This window comes from Monodelphis domestica, chromosome 6, assembly GCF_027887165.1.
Source record: "Monodelphis domestica isolate mMonDom1 chromosome 6, mMonDom1.pri, whole genome shotgun sequence".
Taxonomy (NCBI): domain Eukaryota; kingdom Metazoa; phylum Chordata; class Mammalia; order Didelphimorphia; family Didelphidae; genus Monodelphis; species Monodelphis domestica.
In genome coordinates, this window is record NC_077232.1 from 100706306 (window position 1) to 100728771 (window position 22466).

The 22466-nt window shown below is 38.1% G+C and overlaps 1 protein-coding gene across 2 annotated transcripts in view; it reads right to left on the reverse strand.

Annotated features, from left to right (window-relative positions):
* The window catches only part of FAM184B (family with sequence similarity 184 member B), a 116600-nt gene that overhangs the window by 27162 nt on the left and 66972 nt on the right, over positions 1-22466 (reverse strand). For both annotated transcript variants that reach the window (XM_007496682.3, XM_007496680.3), the window contains exon 6: positions 14881-14991. In XM_007496682.3, the coding sequence (XP_007496744.1) occupies positions 14881-14991 (111 nt within the window). The remainder of the gene's footprint in view (positions 1-14880; positions 14992-22466) is intronic.

The following is a 22466-nucleotide window of genomic DNA, read 5'->3' on the forward strand; positions in this document are numbered from 1 at the left end:
TGAACCCAGCACCTCCCACCTCCAGATCTGGCTTTCTAGCCACTGAGCCACCTAACTACCCACTGTGAGCTATATCGACTTAGAAAATCACAAATAAATATTACCTATATTACATTATATTTTTGTTCTAGTTCAGACAACAAGTTTCATGCCTCTGGCATAGAGAATAAAGATGACTTTAAATTTGGCCTCGGACACTTACTAGCTATATGACCCTGGGCTAATCATCCAACTGCTGTCTGTCTCAGTTTCCTCAGCTGTGAAATGGGGAATAATAATAGCACTTACTTCCCAGGGTTATTATTGTGAGGATAAATGAGGTAATATTTGTAAGGAGCATTCAGCACAGTGTCTGGCACATAGCAAATACTACATACTATATGTTTATTCCTTTTCATCTGCATAATTACACTGAGGCAGGGATGGACACATAGTGCCTCGCTATGTATGAAGCCCCACTGCTCCTCCAGGGTCGGAGCTTTTAAGATTCCATTCTCTAACTTTGATCTTCAGAGTTGTCAAGGTAATGCTTTTTCCAAACACCATATTTCCTTAGAAAGAAAGAGAGAGGAGGTGTGGAGGGGGAGGAGAGAAGAGAAAAAAGACAAAAGCATCTCTGTGAAATTGCAATCAGAGCCTTTCAGATGTGAAAACTGTCTGCGCCTCAGTGAAATGCTTTCATTTCCAATGCAATTTGCCCACGTACAGTTTCTGCCTCTGTCTCCCTAACCAGATTTGGGTCTAGCAAATGTAGAGGAGCCAGGGTCTGCACGCCGAAGGAAACTTCCATTTTGACATCCTAGCTGCAGTGGTCTGTACTTGTGATAGAGGGCTTCAGCTTTGGTAAGATCAATCCCCACCCCCTCTTGAACACCAAAGCTTGAATAAGGTCTTTGATGAAGACTGCAGGACCTGGCACACTGTCGGAGTAAGGGCAGGGAACTGGACCTAGGATTTCAGTGGCATGGGAGACTCCTGGGTGAGGAAGCTCCCTCCACCAATGCGGGTCAGTCACTATCTCTGTAACCTTTATAGTTATTTATTTATATATGTATATATAAAAATATAGTTACTATATTATATAAGTATATATTATACATAATATATAAATTAAATGTATATATAAACAATTTAATTATATAAAATGAAAATAAAATAAAATAACAAATAAATAAAATAAAAGTGAAAATAAAAATTTTAAATAAAAAATTTAATTATATAAAATATGTATATATGAAAGCACCAAAAAGTTAAGGGACTGGCCCAGGGGTCACACAGACTTTTGTCAGAGGCGAGACTAGAACTCAGGTCTTCTTGCCTTTGATGTTGGCTCTCTAGCCCCTGGTCCCTGCTGCCTCTTGGCACATAGTATATTCTATATGCTTACAGAATGATTAAATTCAATTCAACTTAAATCAGTTCAGAACATTTATTAAGCACTTCCTCTTTGCAGTATGCTAAAACACTTTGTGACCCCATTTGGAGTTTTCTTGGCAAAGGTTCTGGAGTGGTTTGCCATTTTCTTCTCCAGTTCATTTTACAGATGAGGAAACTAAGGCAAATAGTGTTAAGTGACTTACCTGGACAATGGAGATGCAGAGATAAAAAACAACTCAGACCTCACCTTGAAAGAATGAACAGGCTAATAAGAGAATAGGACATGTACATAAATGATGCTATAACAGCTAGATGGTATAGTGGATTAGAATGCCAGGGCTGGACTCAGGAAGACTTAAATCCCACCTCAGACACTTTCTGGCTGTGTGACCCCAGGCAAGTCACTCAGCCGTGTTTGCCTCGGTTTCTTCATATATAAAATGAGCTAGAGAAGGAAATGATAAACCACTTTAGAATCTTTGCCAAGAAAACCCCAAAAGAGGTCCCAAAGAGTTGGAGACAACTAAAAAATGACTAAACAACAACATTTTTAAATGTTGAAGTGCACAGATGACATTACAGAGAACAACCTTAATGATTCAAGGAGGAAAAGGTCACTTCCAGTTGCAGGAAATCAGGGAAAGCTTCCCGCTGGAGGTAGAGTCAGAGCTAGGTCTTTAACAAGGATGGCCAGTTTTGACACGTACTCTATTGTCTTCACAAGCATCACTGAACCTTGGTGAACCTTGATGAAACTATAGTCATGTAAAAGTATGCCTTGTTCCAAAGGAGTAGATGGTGATGGAATACTACTAGATCATGAGAAATGATGAGCAGGTTAATTTTTTAAAAACATGGAAAGACCTGCATAAAATTATGGAGTGAGATGAGCAGAACCAAGAGAACATTATATACAGGAGACTGTTTGAAGAATAACTTGTCTATGTCCACTGTCAGAGAAAGAACAGATAAAGAGAAATAAGCAAGACATGGCTTTATATATGCATATTTAAAAACTAGATTGGACAAAAAGGGTGGCAGAGTATCACTCAATATTAAGAAGATTTAAACTGGGGCAGCTAGGTGGCACAGTGGATAAAGCACCAAGTCTGGAGCCTCAGATATGCCCTAGCTATGTGACAATGGACAAGTCATTTAATCTCATTTGCCTAGTCCTTGCCATTACCATTCTTTCATCTTAAAGTTGTTACTAAAGTAGAAAGTAAGGTGTTTTTTTTTTTTTAAGAAAAAAGAAGGTACAAACCTCTTTGGAAATTCACAGCCTAACAGGTGGGGGAAGCAAGATGGAGAGTATTTAGAAAAAAGGAAAAAGAAATGGGAATAATTAGGAGAAAGTATACTATAGACCACTGGGCCAGGAAAAAAATGGATAGTGAATTTTTGATAGAGAATAAAGCTGACAGAAGCATAATAATGATGAACAAATAAAACAACATTTATTATTAGCATTTATTAGAAATGAGGATTTTCAGTTACCTGAGAGGTAGTGTGAAAAGTGTTGGATATGGAGTCAGAGGGAACTGGGTTTGAATTCTGGTTCTATCTATCTACCATTTATTTATTATATATACAACCAAGGATACCTCATAACTCCTCTGGATCTTAGTTTCCTCAATCATAAAATACCAGTTATGTTAGATCTCCATGGTCCCTTCCAGTTCTAAATAGATGATCTGATGAGCCTCTTCTTTTCTTTTTTTTTTTAACTCTTACCTTCTGTCTTGGTTCTAAGGCAGAAGAGTGGTAAGGGCTAGGCAATTGAGGGTTAAGTGACTTGCCCAGGGTCACACAGCTAGGAAGTATCTCATGCCAGATTTGAACCTAGGACCTCCCATCTCTAGGCCTGGCTCTCAATCATTGACCACCTAGTTGTCCCTTGATGAGCCCTTTCTTACAAAAAAAAAAAGGAACTAAAAGAAAGCACTGCATCTGATACATTACTGACTTGCCTTGATGACCATTTTATCTTTCATACAGAAGAGGAACTGACAAGGAGAATTGTAGCTGGGGAGGTCAGTGTTTGCCCAAGTATTATGAGTAACCTGGGGGAAACATTTTTTTAAGTATGTGTGAAACCAAAAATGCCCTAATTAGCTCAAGTGGACTATGACATTCACAAGCAAACTCCTTGCCCCATAACAAGGCTCTGTGAGTCACCTGGTTATAAATATATATTCTGGATAATCCTGCACAAATAACATGGTAAAGTTTGAGCACAAAAATAGGAGCAGAGAGATGCTGCTGTTTAAAGACCTAAATGACTAATAGATTTAATCAGAAATGGATTTCAGAAGCAAAAATGAAGAATCAGAAGAGTAGTCTAGGTTGCTCAACAAAATGGATTGATTTTGGCCTTCATTTCTCCTGTGGGTATTTTGCTGCAAGAAAGTGACAGAGCCTCCCAAGAGAAAGGTTTAAAAAACATGGTAAAAGCTAGAAAAAGCTATTCAAATTCCCTTTGGAAAGTTTTGAGTCCTCTCCTCCCTCGTAACCTTTGACTCTGGCTCTCATGGTTCCAGAGCACATTTGAAAATCAACTGTGACATTAAAGAACCACAAATTATCATGTGGGTAAAAAACCCAATTGCATGATACTCTTATTTTGATTTGCTGGACACAGACTAGTTTTCTATAACTGAAAAATAAATACTTATTAGATAAAGTATTTGAAAAAAACAAACAAACAAACCAGGATGATTAGAGTCAGAGCTATAAAATTATGGAATTATGAGATGAAGCAAACTTTGAAAAGTCATTGAGTTGATCCCAATTATTCCAATACTACAGTTGAACTTCTGAATTATCCTTGAATGGTCTGTGGAATATAATCTATATGATTTGATTCATTAGGCTACTTTCTGGGTGACTGATAAATTCAAAGGGCCCCAAGTGACCACACAGATGTAAGCATAACAAGAGCACAAGGTCATTAATGTGAGCTGAAGTGTCGAGGTGAATAATGACAACACAAATGTGCACAGGATAAAGGAATGAGGGCTGGACTGGGAATCAGGGGATCTCAGCTCAGTATCTATCTACGTGATCTTGGTCAAGTCATTTAGCTTATCTGAGGCTCAGTTTTCTTCATCTGTAATCTAATTCTAAAATTACAATTTTATCATTCAATGCAAATATATATATATATATATTTCATTAGCAAATGGACGAGAAAAGAGAGGAGGGAGAAATAGAAGGAGAAAGGGATGGGGGCAGGGTAGAGAAGGGAGGAGAGAGAGCGTGTTCACTTGACTTTCTATGTAGCCTTCTATTCTCTTCTTTGCATTAAAATTTTTTTCTGTGACTCTCTTTTCATTCCTTTTATTTTTGGTAACACCAGCAATAGCCCTCTTCTCCCTCCTATCCCAACTCTCCCTAAAATTAAAGAAAATAAAATTTGTGGTGGCAAAGACTTGGAAATCAAAGGGATGTCTATCAGTCGGGGAATGGCTGAATAAGTTGTGGATAAGATTGTAATGGAATACTATTGTGCTATAAGAAATGACAAGCAGGATGGTTTCAGGAAAATACAGAAAGACCTACATGAACTGATACAAAGTGAAATGAGGAGAACATTTACATAGTAACAGCAATATTGTACTATGATTAACTATGGATGACTTAGCTTTTTCTCAGCAATGCAACAATCTAAGACAATTCCAAAGGACTTGTAATGAAATTTACCTCCAGAGAAAGAACTGATGGAGTCTGAACGGGGACTGAAGCATACTGTTTTTCTCTCTTTAAAAAAACAACAACAACCCTTACATTCTGTCTTAGAATCAATTCTAAATATTGGTTCTGTTATAAGAGAGGGTATAGCATGAGAGGAGGGTATGTAGATCATATAGAACATATAGAGAAGAGGGGGGACAATCCCTGCTGTAGCTAATTCTGCACTAACCCCCTCCCTCCAGTTAATATTAAGGCACTGGTCTGTGATAAGCTTGGGAAAGCTTGTGGTAAGCCCAGGGAAAGATCCCAAGTCCGGATGGACTTAGATCTCACTAACAGCTGCACTTGACTGGATGTTGAGTCAGGCTGGTTTCAGTTGAAGGATCTTCTCAGGAATCACAGGTCTTAATAGCAATGGACAGGTAAAGGTAATCCACCAGGTAGCTTGGCAGCAAAGCCTCCTAGATGCTTGCAGTCAACAAACCCCTCAGAGAGACTCTAATGCTTCTCAGTTTTTCAGCTCAACCCTCTTTTCAACATTCCAGAATTCTTTCCCTGTTTGTCTCCTGCCTCCATCCTCTATATCTGTCCCCTGCAGACCCTCTTCTCATGCTATACTGTCTCTTAGTTATAACAGTTCTGAGGCAAAAGGATGGTAAGAGCTAGGTAATTGGGGTTAAGTGACTTGCCCAGGGTCACACAGCTGGGAAGTGTCTAAATCCAGATTTGAACTCAGGACCTCCCATATCCAGGCCTGGCTCTGTATTCATTAAATCTCCTAGCTACCCTCATACTGTTTTTCATTTTACTTTTTTTATGTGTGTTTTTTTTTTTGTTTTGTGAATCTTCTTCTACAACATGACCAATATGGGAAAATGTTTTGCATGATCACACATGCACAACCTAGATTAAGTTGGATACTCTCTTAGAAAGGAAAAAGCAGAGGGAGGGAGAGGATTTGAAACTCAAATTTTTATAAAAGGAATGTTAAAAATTGTTATTACAGGTAATTGGAAAAAGTATATTAAAAATGAAAAGAAAAACAAAATTCTTATACTTGTTCAGCAGTTCTTTTGGAATTATACCAAACCCTCATCAAAAATAACTTGTAGGTACTTGGTGTTTATCCTCTGTTCTCTTCATCACATTGTAATAATCTGTCTCTGTTTCCCTGGGGTAAGTGTCCTGCTCTTGGATTCCCAGATGCTCTTTCATATGTGGAATGAAGCCTGAAATATTAATAGTGTCAGCACTATTAATAATACCCCTTCACACTGCCTTCAAATCAACACACCCAACCATGCTTTCAATAGCTCAGGGACAGACTTGGTGGTGGTGTGGTTGTCTTTATTTTTAAAACTGTGCCCAAGTTAGAAGAGCTTAACTCTTCCTCTTCTAGGAATAAGTTTTACAAATGTCATATCAGCATGTGTTCAGAGTTAAGGAAAAGGAAGATTCAAAGACATCTGTAGGTTCAATTGACAAACGTTCCAAAAGGGGCCATATTTATGACCTTAATATACGAGGCAGAACATCGTGATGGCTAGAGTACTGAACTGGGACTAAGGAAGATTTGACTTTCATATCCCACCTCAGACACTTACTAGCTCTGTGATCCTAAGACTTCTCAAAGCCTCAGCTTCCTCATATGTAAAATGGGGATAATGATAACTGAGAGAGCAACCTCTGAGAGTTTTTAGAAGATGGCTCAATTGGGAGCACTTTGCCAAAAGTGAAGCGCTACATAATATCTGTTGTTGTCATTATCATTGTAATTGTGTAGTGGTGAGTTAACTGATCCCCAAATGGCAATAGAGAGGCACATACATGGTGATTGTGGGCAAGAAGCAACACATTACAAAGAAAAAATCATTCAGGAAGAGTTCTCAGAGAAAACATTTGAATTAAAAAAGATGGAGTAAGTCTTGTTTTGAGATGGAGGGATAATTGATGCTTGGGCCTGGGTTCCACTAGCATCATTCCAGCATCAGGAGAACGAGAGATAGGAAGAGCCCCTAGCACTTTGGGTGACAAACTAAATGACTAGAATTCCATCAGATGTCAGAAAATGTAGTAATGGGACTTTTATCAATGCCAACACAAATTGAATAGGAGAGGCAGGTATGGATAGGTGACCTTCTACATGGTTGTGGGGAACATCCATAACCGATCAGAACACAGATTCATTGGAATGTAGCATTTAACTGACCATAAATAAGGAGGGCCCTTCGGTTACAAATAGACACACTTACAGTTTCAAAGAAACCTGGGAAGACTTGTGTGTGATACAAAGTAAAATGAGCCAAACCTAGGGTACAATTTGTACTACTACAACAATGTTGTAAAGAGAAAAAATGTCAATCATTTTAGAACTGATCAATGCAATCAATGACCAGCCAGTTTCAGAGGATCAACAATGAAGAATGCTATCCATCTCCTGATGAGGTGATAAATTCAGGCTATAGAAAGAGATATACACCGGGAGATCCCAAAGTCCTGGTGATGTTTTAGCTTAAAATATTTTTTTCTCCTTAAATAAAAGTTTTATTCACTTGGGTCTGAGAGATTAGTCAAATAAGCCAAAGCTCATGTCATCATCAGGTTCTTTGGGTTCCTCTTCTCTTTCTTCTTTTCTGTGCTAGTGAGGACAACCCCTTCCTCCACTCAACCCTGGATGCAAGCTTGAGCAATGGATAGGGAAAAGAGTGTTAGTCCTAAATGCAGGTGGCCTGGGTTCAGATCCCTAATTTCCTCTACTCATTAGCTACGTGAATATTGGTAGGTCATATGACTTTTCAGTTTCCTCATTTATATGATGGGATAACCACATTTAAATTCCTTATACCTCATATGGCTATGACAAGGAACTTCGAAGGGCTATGGATGGTCAAGATGGACCAAGAGGCATTTGAGTGGGAATGTGAGTTTTATCTTTATTATTTATTGTTCCAGTTATGAGAAAAGTTTACTATACTGCCCCCCCCCAAACATAAAGGGAAGAACACTGGATTTGGAGTCAGAGGACCTGGGTTGGAATCTTAGCTCCATCATCATCATCATCACCGTTCTCATAGCTAGCATTTGTATAGCACTTAAGCTTTATAAAGTGCTTTATTAATATTATCTCATTCATAGATGATATAACTGAGGTTGAGAGAAAGGGAAATTACTTTTCCAAGGTCATATAATCAGTAAGTAGCAAATCAAGGATTAGAATTAGGTTCTCTGATTGTAAATCCTGAGCCTTTTCATGATGATGAAGACTATTTCCTTCTTTTCAATAGAGATGGGAGGGACAACAGGCACAGAATGTGTTGTACACTATCAGAGAAGATTGCTTTGACGATTCTACTTAACTTAAATATGCCTTTGTGACAAGAGAGAATTCAATAGGCAGCAAGGTGGTATAGTAGGTTTTTTTTAAAAAGCGTAGGGGACTCAGGTTATTTGTATAGAGTCATGTTTGAATCCTGTCTCTAAAACATACTGTTTGATCAGGGGCAAACTGTATCACCTCCTAGAGTCTCAGTTTCCTCAAGTGTAAAACCAGGATAATCATTGCTGCATTATCTCTGACATAATGTTGTTGGAAGAAAGTAAACCTTAAAGTATGTCAGTGGAGAAATGAAGGAATATGGGTGGGGAATGCTAAATACATTGTTATTAGCTTCTTTTTTTGCTACAAGGATACAATGGGTGATAAATTGGATCATTGTTATGATCTTTTAAGAGGCATAAGTAAAAGTTAATAATTAGGGAGGCATGCTATAGAAATATAAATGATGATTTTTATTGCCTGTCTGTAAGCTGATGCAATATGTTTCCTTGTACAGGATGAACTGGCAGAGCTTTCCTGCTTCATTCTATTTTTTGAAACTTCCATTAGTTTCTCAGCATCGATGACATGATTCATTGTCCCTATCAAGATGTCTACTCTTCCTAGCTGTGTGACTCTAAGCAAGTCACTTAACCACAATTGCCTAGCTCTTGACCTTCTGTCTTAGAGTTGTTAATAAGACAGAAGGGAAGAGTTTAAAAAAGAAAGAAAGGACTTTGATAAAAGCATAAAGTATTAGTAAGGATCTATGATTATTACTGTTGTGGGATTAGCTTGTAAGTATCGATCCATAGAACCACCAAGTCAGATCCAGCCTAGGTCCCTGAAAAGTGGCCCAGTCCTTCCTTTGTAGCCCCGTCATCTCCCACCTCAAGGAGGATCAACTCAGGCATGGGTGATCTAACCTGGCATAGTAAGAAAAGAATATTTATTTAGATTTGCAACCTGTTTGAAGAACTGGTTTGAATCTGCCACTTTATGATGTCAGGTAAATCATTTGGTCTCAGTTAAAATTAAATAGTTAAACAAGGTGATCTTTGAAGTCTCTTTCAATTCCAAAATTCTTTTAATTTTTTGCATTTCTTCCTGGTCCCTCTTACTGAACAGAGGAAGGAATAAAGGGGTATTCCCAGAGAGGGAGAAAAGAAGAAAATAAATATCTATCACCTACTATGTTCTATGCTAAGTACTTTACAAATAATATCTCATTTGATCCTTACAACAACTCTATGAGGTAGGTGCTATTATTATCCCCATTTTACAGTTAAGGAAACCAAGGCAGGTGGGTGAAATGACTTGGCCAGAGGTTTTTCCTGACTCCAGGCTCTGGGTTCTATTACTTGGCCACCAGCTGCCTCTGAAGATAGGGATAATTGTCATGTCTTATGGACTTTAAACTAGTCTATTCAAAGTTTTAGTTTGGCAGTGAAGGTTAAGCCTATTCCCAATCCATGTCTACACTAAGTGAATCCTTGAGATCTGAGTCTTTCAGGAGGTCCAGAACAGAGTCAACAATGGGATGAAGACTGGGCCATCTTCTGCCTCAAATATGTGGTTGGCTGATCCTACAATTTTTCTCTCTGGGTGCCTGTAATCTAGTTGGCTGGCATTCTGAGAAGAGTAAGGCTGTACGTAGTTTTCTCTAGACAACATGGTCTAGTGGATAAAGGACTGAACTTGAAATATGGAAGATTGGGATTCAAAGACTACCTCTGACACATATCAGTTGTATTGACAGTGCAAATCCCATGGTGGGTTGTTCTCCAAGACTCTGCATTACACATGACAGATGGGAATCTGCCTTTTAGAGAGAGTATCTGTACCAAGAGTTTCCCAAATTAATGAATTCAAAAGTTTCCCCAACTCTCCAAAAATGTAATGTGTGAAATAGAATTGAAACAGTGACCTTTTTGTTTTCCTCTGAGCTACCAAATTTTTGACTCACAGATGGAAATGATTCTGATTCAGTTCAATTCAATAAGCATTTAAAAGCACCACTTGGGTGCCAGGCATTGTGTTCAACTTCTGGGCATATGAAGACAAAAGCTGTGTAAGGTCCTGCCTTTGAGGAGGGGAGCCTGCAGGAGAAACATATAGAGAAAGGACTCACTCTCCTCTGATGCATCAGTATTTATCAAACACCCTATTTTCATCATGGCTTTTGCAAACGGGTTCTGTAAGAAAAAGTTTATATATAAGCACTTTGGAAATGCTGTGGGGAGAAAAGAAAAGCGTGTTAACCTCAGCATGGGTTCTTGGACACAGTGGAGTGCTGAAACAGAGAAATTAAATTAATTAAAGCACAAAATGCTGGAGATTACCTGGATCTCTGAAATTCTGCTGTGTTTGCAATCTAATTCTTGCTGCCTCTCCTGAGCTCTTCTGGTACCATATTTTATTGTATTAGATAAAATTATCCAGCTTTTAAACTTAAGGGAGCAGAGGTAGAAATATTGAAAATGGAAAACTTTATTTTTAAATCTCTTCCTTACATGACTATCGTCATAATAGAATCCTAGAACTGGAGAAATGGAGCAAGATGAGACACTAGCTATTAACTAGTCTAATGCCTCCATTTTACAGATTAGAAAGCTGTGGTCAACAGAAATCATAGCTTGTTTAAAGTCACAAAAGAGAAAGAGACAGCCCTGAAACTCGGATTCTATTACTCCACATTTATCACTCTTTCTGATTTACTCCCAAATGAATAGTTTCTTGCATAGATTGGGCTCTTAATAAATATTTAAGTGGGTTGAATTATCATTCATAAGACAGTCAGTTCTATAGTTATTGATGTATTATATTAAGCAATATATAGTCCCTAATAAGTTAATTTATATACAGTGATCCATTACCCCTGCAGTAGATGAAAATCCACAAAGTAGTGGCATGATATTTATTTTATTTTTAAGGCATTATAAACCCTTCTCATTCTCCTATAAACCTTTCCCACATTCTTATAAACACTTAGCCAATCAGTGCCCAAGATACAGAACACAGTACTGTGGCTGGTTACCTTTCATTCCATCAGCCAATATAGAAATGTTTGTTTTGTTCTCAGCCTTGTACAATCTCATGTTGGCAAACTTGCATAAGCAGTACTGGCGTACTGAATTTCCATTGTGTACAGTGTGGCATTCATCCACAAAATCCCATGATATAGCAAAAACTCTGGGATACAGAATTAAGTATATATTTTAAAAAACCCATAGAGTAAGGCTGCAATAAGTGAACTGCAATATAGTGAGGAACGACTGTACGCATAATTACATTCTCTTCATGTGTGGTTATAAGTCCTAGAACTCTATATTCATCAGAGAATTAAAGCCAAGGACCACTGAGAAGATTAAGAAATATCACCCAGGGAGAAATGGAGAATATTGTGGTGGGTTTAAGTAGATTGAAATAGTTACCAACAAGGAACAACAAAGAACATGATGAAAGGATGCCATCAAAAAGATGTATGAGCAAAATAAAAGAAATTTGGATGGTCACAAGGTAAGGTTGAGAAAGAACTACTAGACAGACTTTATGCTCCATAGTATTCTTAATGATGCCAAGAATAATCCAGGAAGGCCCTAGCAGGGTGAGTGGACCTCATGTGGCCAACCTGTGGAAGGACAGACTGAGGATTCATTCAGTATGGATGGGGGCTTGTGAACTGTATTTTGGCAGAAATAACCAAGCTGGAAAGATCATAGATGCTTTGGAATACCTAAGAAATTATTCATTAAGTCCAGAGAAATATCATTATGGCAGAATCCCAGGGTTTCACACTTTGTGGGATGCTATGAACTTTGTAGACCCTGACACTCCATTCTTTTTCTACTAGTTAGTCCTAGTATTGACTGATGGGAACCCCATCCAATTTGTAGCTGCTACTTCTTCCCTTCTTTGGTCTAAACTTTCTAGTACTCACTTCCCTCTAGGGAAAGAAAGCAGGTTCTTTCCTTAGCCTCTACAGTTCCTGAAAAATAACATAACATTTTCTTGGCTTTTTTTAAAGGAGCTTACATGGAAACATACATGTGGGAAAAGTAACAATGAGAAATGTAGAGATTTTTTTCCCTTTCTTTCAAGTCTTCTACCCAAGTCAGTCTAGCCCAAAGCTCAGCCACTTTATTTAATACTCAGGGTGAATTCTCCTGGAATCTATTCCTTCTCACACCTGATCCTGCCCCCATGCTGAAGGCAGAATCTGAACCCCCCCCCACCTCCTATCCCTGCCCAATCCTTATTTTCTTCTACTCACTTCTCATCACCCTGTGTCATACCAATAGCATCCCAGAGGCATATCATAGGTATAAATTCTGCTCTAGGAGCCCTGGTAGACAGACTAACAGTTAAGCATTCCTGTGTCTCATAAGAAAGGGTTTGGGGCCAATGTTCTTTTATAAGAGAAGAGCATTTCTAGTGATATCTTAAGACTATGACTTTTTTTTAATCCTTACCTTTCATCATAGAATCAATATTAAGTATTTGTTTCAAGACAGAAGAGCAGTAAGGGCTAAGCAATGGGGATGAAGTGACTTCTCCAGGGTAACCCAGCTAGAGTATGACTTGTTAAAAAGATGAATTTTATTTTAATATCCATTTTCTAAAACTAGGACCAGAGGGATTTTAAACTAGTCTCAATGGTATTGTTTTATAGATTTTTGTTATTTTTTTATTATTTTGTTATTATATATATATAAAATCTATATTATAGATTTTGTTATTTTATTGTATTTGTGTGTTAATAGAGTGCAACAGAAGATGGTCTTTAGAAGGCTCTTGTAATCACAAATCACAAATCACAAAATCCCAGAATTTGAGAGATAGAGGGAACCTAATCAGCCATCTAGTCCTATACATGAGAAGAGTCTCCATTATAACTTAACCAACAACTGTTATATGCTTCAGTCTTTACTTGAAGACCTCTCCAAGGAGAGGGAACCTACAACTGCATTCCACTTTGGGGTACCTCCTATTATAGGAAGTTCCTTTTGATATCAAACCCAAGTTGTCCTTTTTGTTACTTCTACCCATTGCTCCGGTTCTACCTTTTCTGAGACCAAACAGAACATGTGGCAGTTTTAAACACTTAAAGACACTTAAAGACACCTATCATGTGCTCTCAAGAATCCATTTTTCTGTTCTACCCTATTAAGATGCACATGTGTGCCCTGGGAATTGGGGGAGGGCCTTGAAGAACCTTATTCCATTAAGCACATTAGCATGATGCGTTTGTCAGAATAGCTACATCACTCTAGAAGGCAGGGAGAGCTTGGTCCTGAAGAGGTGAGGTATAGCATAGGAGAGAAAAGGAGGAAATCATAAAGCAGCAGCTTTAACATTTTGGGGACAAAATGGTAAACTTAAGAACCCCAAAGAATCAATTCAAAAATTAATTGAACAAAACTCCAGCAAAAAGCAGGATATGAAACAAATCCACACAAACCACTAGTATTTTTACTACCAATAAAACCCAGGAAGAAGAGATAAAAAGGGAAATTTCCTTTTAAAATAATTAAAGAATATATTGGGAGTTTACCTCAAAATATACACAAGAGCTATATAAATAAAACTATCACCACTGTTTACAGAAATACAGCCATAAAGAGAGACATATTAATTGCATGTGGGTAGGATGAGTCAATAAATAAAAAAATGATGATAATATCTAAATTAATTTACCTATTAAATGCCTTACCAATCAAACTATCAAGGGATTCCTTTGTAGAACTAGAAAAAATTAAAATTAAGTGCTTATGGAGGCAAAAAAGATCACAAATCTTAAGTGAAATAATGTAAAGAAGTAGGGAGAAAGGGGGGCCTAGAAGTGCTTGTATCTCAAACTATACTACATTTTTGTGTAGGTATAACAGAATACAACATTCATTTAAAAACTTTATATGGGAAAAAGTTATAGAAATTTCAAAGAGCCCCAGGCAAAGTCTTTACCTTGTACTTTAAGCAAGAACTCTTATTTTAAAACTCTATTTTTAATATAAAAATAGTCACAGAAATTTAGTATAGTTTCATTTCACTTGTCTGAGACTCCCAGTAAGCCATTCTACCTTTAAATGTATTTGCTACAATGTATAAAAAAAGAGAGAGAGAGAGAGCAATGCTTCAGAAATAAATAACATTCAACATCCCTTTAATGCAGAAGGTGCTTAACAATTTTGGGGTCCAGGACGCCTCAGAATGATAGTCTTGAATGTATAAAATGAAAAACAATTAAAAAAGGAAAGCAATTATGTTGAAATACAGTTATTAAAATATTTGAAAAAATAAGTTCCTGGATCCCAGAAAAAGAAACTTTCTTTAGTGGCTGGACCTTGTGAAAAGGACCCAACTAACCAGAATAATGCATTAAACAGAAGTTATTTCCTTTTAGGAACACATTCCCATCTTCCTATACCCACTGCAATTATTCCTGCAGCATATTCCAGTTAATAGCAGCTTTTTTCTTTTACTGGGGAACTTACCTCCAGCAAAGAATCTTGAAGCTTCATATTCAAGGTTGCTTTCTCTTCTTCCAGTCGTTTTATTTCATTCTCAGATTTCTTCTTCATTTCTTCTAACTGTTTTTGAACCTCCTAAATAGGATTGAAATAATTCAGTCCAGAAGGTACAAAAACATGGCCCATCAGACACATTCCAAAGAGCATGACCAAAGTGAAAGGAGCCCTGCTCTGATGCAGCACCCTGAGGTACAGATACATAGATGATGCATAGTGACAGAGGATCATAGACAAAGAGCTAGAAGAGACCAACCTTAAAGTTATTTAGTCCAACCTTCCTATTTTAGAGATTAAAAAACTGAGGTCCAGAGTGAGGAACCAACTTCATCAAGGTGGCACTGATAGTAACTCTAAAGTCAACACTCCAATTCTGCCTTCTTTCCATAGCACCTTGTGGACCTCTAAAAAGGGCAGAGTCCCAGGGCCAAGTTGGAAGTATCTGGTAATAGGATGGATGCTGACATCAATCTTGTGTCAAAGTTAACTGCTGGGATCATTAAAATCAAGGGTGCGAGGATCCTGGGAAGTGTGGTTCATGCCCCATGGTATTGTAAAGAGCCCAAATAAAACAGATCACTTGTGTGGTGTCTGGAGAAACTATAATGTTGTGAGAATGTGTGCTATGAGCTTACAGGTGTCATGCCCTAATATTGCCTTTTTCATATGGCCTATTGGGGGGGGGGGCATTAGACAAAGTGTCTGTCTCCACTGCCAAGACAAGACAAGGTGTCAGTTAGAGGAGGAGTTGTTGCCTTGAATGGGTACCAACTCTAGAAAAGTCAGATAAATAATTTTCAAATAAAATTCAGATCACCCCAATCTGAGAAGCATTTAGTAAGCACCAACTATGTCATTGTGCTTGGTGTTGGAATACGCAAAGACAAAAGTAAGAGTCCCTGCTTTCCATCAATTTATGCTCTACTGGTAGATTATAATATAGAAACAGAAAAGGAAATACAAGACCATTTGAGGAGGGAGAGAGCCCACTCATGAAACATTCTTCCTCCTCACCATCACCTCATTCGTGCCCTCTGCTTTTAAGACAAAGATCAAGGCTTCTTGATCACCTTTTAGGAAATCTTTTCCTGATTCTTTCCCTACCCACTCTGCCAGTGTCTTCCCTCCCGTACTCCCTTGTATCAAACTACATAGTATTTATTCTCTTCATATTTATTTTATGAGAGGCAGCATTACACAATGAATCTCAGAGAGACAACCTTGAAGCCAGGAAGACCTTGGGTTAAAATCCTGTCTCTCCAAAGTAGGGACATTAATTCACTGCTGGTAGGGTTGTGAACTGATCCAACCATTCTGGAGGGCAATTTGGAAATATGCCCAAAGGGCAATAAAAGACTGTCTGCCCTTCGATCCAGCCATAGCACTGCTGGATTTTTACCCCAAAGAGATAATAAGAAAAAAGACTTGTACCAGAATATTCATAGCAGCACTCTTTGTGGTGGCCAAAAATTGGAAAATATGGGGATGCCCTTCAATTGGGGAATGACTGAACACATTGTGGTATATGTTGGTGATGGAATACTATTGTGCTAAAAGGAATAATAAAGTGGAGGAATTCCATGGAGACTGGAACAACCTCCAGGAAGTGATGCAGAGCGAGAGGAGCAGGACCAGGAGAACATTGTACACAGAGACTAACACACTGTGGTACAATCGAACGTAATGGACTTCTCCATTAATGGCAATGCAATGTCCCTGAACAATCTGCAGGGATCTAGGAGAAAAAAAAAACATTATCCACAAGCAGAGGACAAACTGTGGGAGTAAAAACACCAAGGAAAAGCAACTGCTTGACTACAGGGGTTGAGGGGACATATCTGAGGAGAGACTCTAAATGAACACTCTAATGCAAATACCAACAACATGGAAATGGGTTCAAATCAAGAATACTTGTGATACCCAGTGGAATCGTGCATTGGCTAAGGGATGGGGGGGGGGGGGAGAAAATGATCTTTGTCTCCAATGAATAATGCTCGTAAATGACCAAATAAAATAATGTTATAATAAAATAAAATAAAATCCTGTCTCTGATACACACTGGCCCATTAATCTCTCAATGTTCTGTGCAGCTTTCTAAAATTAGGAATTTCAGAACTGCCAACTTGCATTGATGAAGTTTTCTCACCTAAGAGTTCCCAAAGTCAGTGAATTCACATATCTAGTGTCTTATCCTATCTTATGTACTTATACTTGTTTTCTCTAGAATGTAAGCTTCATGAAAATGGGTATAATTTCATCTTTTGCATTCGTATCTTCAGCACCTAGTACTTTGCCTGGCACAGCATAGGCACTTAACAAATGCCTGCTAATGGATAGATTGATAACTGGTGGGAAGCAGGAAAAGTTTAAAAATGGAGCTGTGGTCCCCAGAGCTGAACCTTGAAGGAAGCTTGTAAGAAGAGGCAAAGGTGAAGAAAGCAGACTTTTCAGGCATGGAAGATAGAAGTAGAAGATGGAACACTAAGTTCAAGGAAGATTAGATAGGCTGTTTAGATTGGAAATTTGAATAAATGAAGAGCTAAGAGATGGCTAGGAGCTGAAAAAAATCTGCAGTTTAGATAAGTTTTTTTTAAGGATAGGAGAGAAGAAAATGCTCTAAATCACTAATGATCAAATCAAAAGGATCTATTTGCTCAAGACATTTATAGCAGTTCTTTGTAGTGACAAAGAATTGGAAACTGAGGTGATGCTTATCAAATGGGGAATGGATGAACAAGATGTGACATATGATTGTGTTAGAATACTATTATGCCATAAGGCAGCATCAGTGAAGTATTGGCATGCATGCAGAGCTGGCACTCGGGGAGCTGCTCTGTTCCTCCTCTTCCCAGTACCCAAGGACATTTTTTGCATGCCCTGCTCCTCTGTCCAGCCACCCAGAGCCAGCACTTCCTCCCTTTGCTCTTTGGAGTAATGTGGAGCTGGGGGTGGAGGGGTGCTCAAAGGCAGTTTGAAATTACAGTCTGGGCACACAAACTTGAAAACCTTCACCAACACTGCTATAAAGAAATGACAAGGAGGATAGTTTCAGAAAAACATGGAAAGACTTATATGAACTGATGCAAAGTGAGCAGAACCAGAACATTATACATTGTAACAGTAATATTATAATGATGACCAACTGTGAAAGACTTAGCTACTCTGATGAATACAATGATCCATGGCAATTATAAAGAACTCACAATGAAAAAATGCTATCCACTTTCAGAGAGAAAACTGATGAACTTGAAGTGCAAACTGAAGTATAAGTTTTCACTTTATTTTTTGGCTTTCTTTTTCAATAAAGAAATGTTTTCACATGTATAATTATGACCTGACTTAATACTCGAGATGGAAATTGAATAAAAAAATTGTTTGCCTGTGAGCTAGAGCTGTTGACATGTTAATAGCATGTCTTATATGCCTCTTCATGGATTATGGAGTCTCTATATTATAAAGCATATATTTATTATTACTATCCAAAGAAGCTAAGCAACTTCTTATACAATAGTAATTTCAAGGAATATCCATTAAAAAAAAAGCTAGGAGTACAGAGAATAAAGCAGCAGGCCTAGAGTCCAGAGTACCTAGGTTCAAATCTGATCTCGGACATTTCCTACCTATGTGACCCTGGATAAGTCACTTAATCCTGATTGCCTAGAACCTGTTGCTCTTCAGTCTTAGAAATGATGCTAAAGACAGAAGGCAAAGCCGACGAGTAACTCATCAAGATAGTTTCCATCATGACATCAGCTATTTGGAAATAAGAGGTCAATGGAACCAAATAAGTAAAGGAACACAAGACTATCATGCCATGCAAAAAGCTATCACCCACTCTTCACTGACAGGAATGGAGTTGTCATACACATCAGGGAATTCTGTGAGTTTTCTAAAATGGCTCAAACCATTCTCACCCTACAATAACTTGACAACCTAACTAGAGTACTTAATAAATATGACACATACTGGTGCCAATTTTACCATAAGATAAATTGTGAAGAAACACCCCCACTGAGGGTGATAAGTCTGTTGGGTTATTTTCACTGGGGATAACCCAAGGGACAAGGGAAGGGTGAAGCCAGCAGATGTAATACTCTCAGAAGACATGTGATGAGGGGGTGAGTGGAGCAATGGGAAGCAAATGCCAAGTTATTTTTTCAAACTGAATTTAGGTCTTGTTAGTTGGGTACTCTTGGGTCCTAGATCCTGAGCTATTTTTGTTACCTTTTCCCTCATGAAATAACCTTTCTCCTTCCTGGACTCCCATAGCACTTATATATTTATTACATTAGGAGTTTGTTTGCTCTACTCAGAAGCTACAAAGTTATAAATGTAGGCTTGATATAAGGAAAAACTTTATATTAAGTGAAGATGCTCTTAAGTGGAATGGTTCTCTCTCCTCTCTGAGGGGTCTTCAAGAAGAGATCAGCAGGGAATTCTTTTATAGGACCACTGATATCTTTTACAACTTTATTGTTGAGGTCCTGTGAAGCCCATTTTGATGTAGGGAAACTATTGTCATGGCTTCTGGACAAGCTATTTGTTTCTGTAGTCAGTGAGCTCAAACCATGTGCCACAGTTAGTCAAGGTGGATCAAAATAAACTTGTGATGTTTGAGGGAAGCTTCCCTTTCATGAGTCATGTAGGATCTTTAGGTTAGGAGCTATGCTAGAGCAGATCCCATGGATAATTCAGGAGAATGAACATATTCTATGGTAATATTTTTTAAATGTCCAGATTAAAGTCAGTGGATAAAGAAATCAACAGGACATTCATCAACTGTCTTTCATGAAAAACAAAAAAGCAAGCAAACAACTAAAAATAAAAACAACCCAGCCCTTTCCCCCACTGGTTCTCAACTTCCATTTTTTTCCAGAAGCTTAGCCCAGAGGTCTGGGATCATGGGAGTTAAATGGGTTTCTGAGGAAAAGGACAATTCCAAACACTGTTTTCAAAACAACAAACTTAGCATCAAGAATGAAGGATTGTTGGGTCAGACTCACTATTTCTGTCTTCTCAATGATTAAATTGCCATAGTCTCAGTTTGGTGACTTTAATCACATAAAATAGGGGGGGGGGAGGGTTGGGGTGAGGACACGTGTATGATAATATCAAGTGAGAGCTTCTGAAGATAGGGACTGGACCTGTGATTTCACTGGTATTAGGAACTCTTGGAAGAGAAAACTTCCTCAACTAAAGCAGGTCAGAACATTCTGTGCTACTCAGGGCCTTGGAATTGTCTAGAGCACTGACCTGCCATGTGACTTGCCCAGGGTCAGTCACATATCCAGTCTATGTCAGAGGACTTGAAGTCATAGTTTTGAAGGGCTTCAAGGACTGCTTTATTCACTTTCTATCCTCTACACCACTCTGCCTACCAATACTCCTTTTATTACTGAAAATAGCATTAGCTAATATTTATGTAGCACTTTCAGATGCAAAATGTTTCACATCCATTGTATTTTTTATGCTTTATGAGAGCCATGTGGCCTTCTATCATTCTCTCCTCCTTCACCCCTATCTTATATAAAGAGATGGCCATACTCCTTACCAATGCTAATCCTTACACATGCAGAAGCAATTCCATTCCATTGTCTCTTCCAACAGTTTGCCCACTCTTTCATTCCCACTCTATCACTTATTTTCAATCTCTCCTAGCTCCTTCTCTACTGTCTACAAATTTGTCCATGTCTTCCTTACCCTCAAAATTGCCTCACTTAATTCTTCTATTCACTCCTTGAAAAGGCATTGTATAAAGGATGCTTCCCACTTTCTCTCTTCTCATTTGCTTTTTAACTCTTCACAAATTGGTTTCCAATCTCATCATCCCACCAAAAATGCTCTCTTCAAAGTTATTGTTATATAGTTGTTTCAGTTGTGTCTGACTCTTTGTGATACCATTTGGAGTTTCCTTAACAAAGATACTGGAGTGGTGTGTCATTTCCTTCCCCATTCTTCAAGGTTACCAGTGATCAGTTAATTGCCAAATCTAATGATCTTTTCTCCTTGACCTCCTAGCAGCCTTTGACACTCCTGATTATCCTCTTCTTGATACTCTCATCTTTTTAAGTTTGGGGAATACCACTCTCTCCTTGGCTTTCCTATCAGACCATTCCTTCTTAGTCTCCTTTTCTGGATCCTCATCCAAATCACATCCTTTAACACTAAATGTTTCATAGAGTTCTCTCCTGGGACTGTTTCTCTTCTGCCACTCTACTATTTCCCTTAGTGATCTCATCAGCTCCCATGGATTTAATTACTTTATACTGAAAAAATTTTAAATCTTGTCCTATTCCAATCTCTCCATTGACCTTCAATCTTGCATATTCAATTGCCTTGAACTGGAAATCCAGTTGACATTTTAAATTCAACATGTTTAAAGCTGGACTCATTATTTAAGCTTTTCCCCTGTCCTACCTTCCCTATTATTGTCAAGAGCAGCATCATTCTCCTACTATATCAAGCTCAAAACCTAGATGGTCATTGTAGACTCCTCTCTACTTCTCATTTCCTCAAGTCCAAACTGCTGCCAAAACCTCTTGATTTCACCTATGTAACATCCCTCAATATCTTCCTTTCTTTCTTTTACATGGCATGACCTCACACCAGGAATATTGTAAAAGCTTGCTTGTAGGACTGTCTGCCTCAATTCTCTCCCCAATCCAATCCATCCTCTATTTGGACACCAAAAATTATTTCCCCAGTGCACAAATCCATATCATCCTACTACTCAATAAACTCCAGGGGTTCCCTATTGCCTCCAGGCTCAAATACAAAAAAACATTATTCTGTTTGGCATTTAAAACCCTTCATAGTCCAACTCCTTCCTACTTTCCAGTCTTCTTCCTCCTTACTCCCCAACATGAATTCTTTGATCCAATAACACTGACTTCTTTTCTGCTCCATGAACAATATACACCATCTCTTGGTTTCAGGCATTTTTCTCTGGCTATTTCCCATGCTTGGAATGCTCTCCTTCCTCTACTCCACTTACTTGTTTCCTTGGCCTCTCTTAAGTCCCAACAAAAATCCCATCTTCCATGGGAAGCAAGCCTTTTACATCCCCTCATAATTCTAGGGTCTTCCCTTTTTTAATTATTTCATATATAGCAATTATTTCATATCTCATATATAGCACTGTATATATTTATTTGTTTATTAGATTAGACTAGATTGTGAGTTCCTTGAGGGCAGGAACTATCATTTGCCTCTTTTTACATTCCTGGTGCTTGATACAGTGACTGGCATACAGTAGGTGCTTAATAAATATTTACTAAGTATTACATAAGGAAACTAAGACTCAAAGATAACAAATGGATTATTCAAATATCACACTAGCGATTTCAGCCTAGTAAATGGTAGCGCTAGCTCTTCAGTACTTTCTTTGGACTCAAGTCCAAATAATAACAATAAGTTCCTAAAAAGCATCAAAAGATCTTTGGAAAACTTGATAACTTGTTTTCCAAAAGCATTCCCATACAATCCATTTGTTCCAAATATGAGATGACCTAGGCACAATGGATAAAACAATGAACTTGGCATCAAGGAACCTC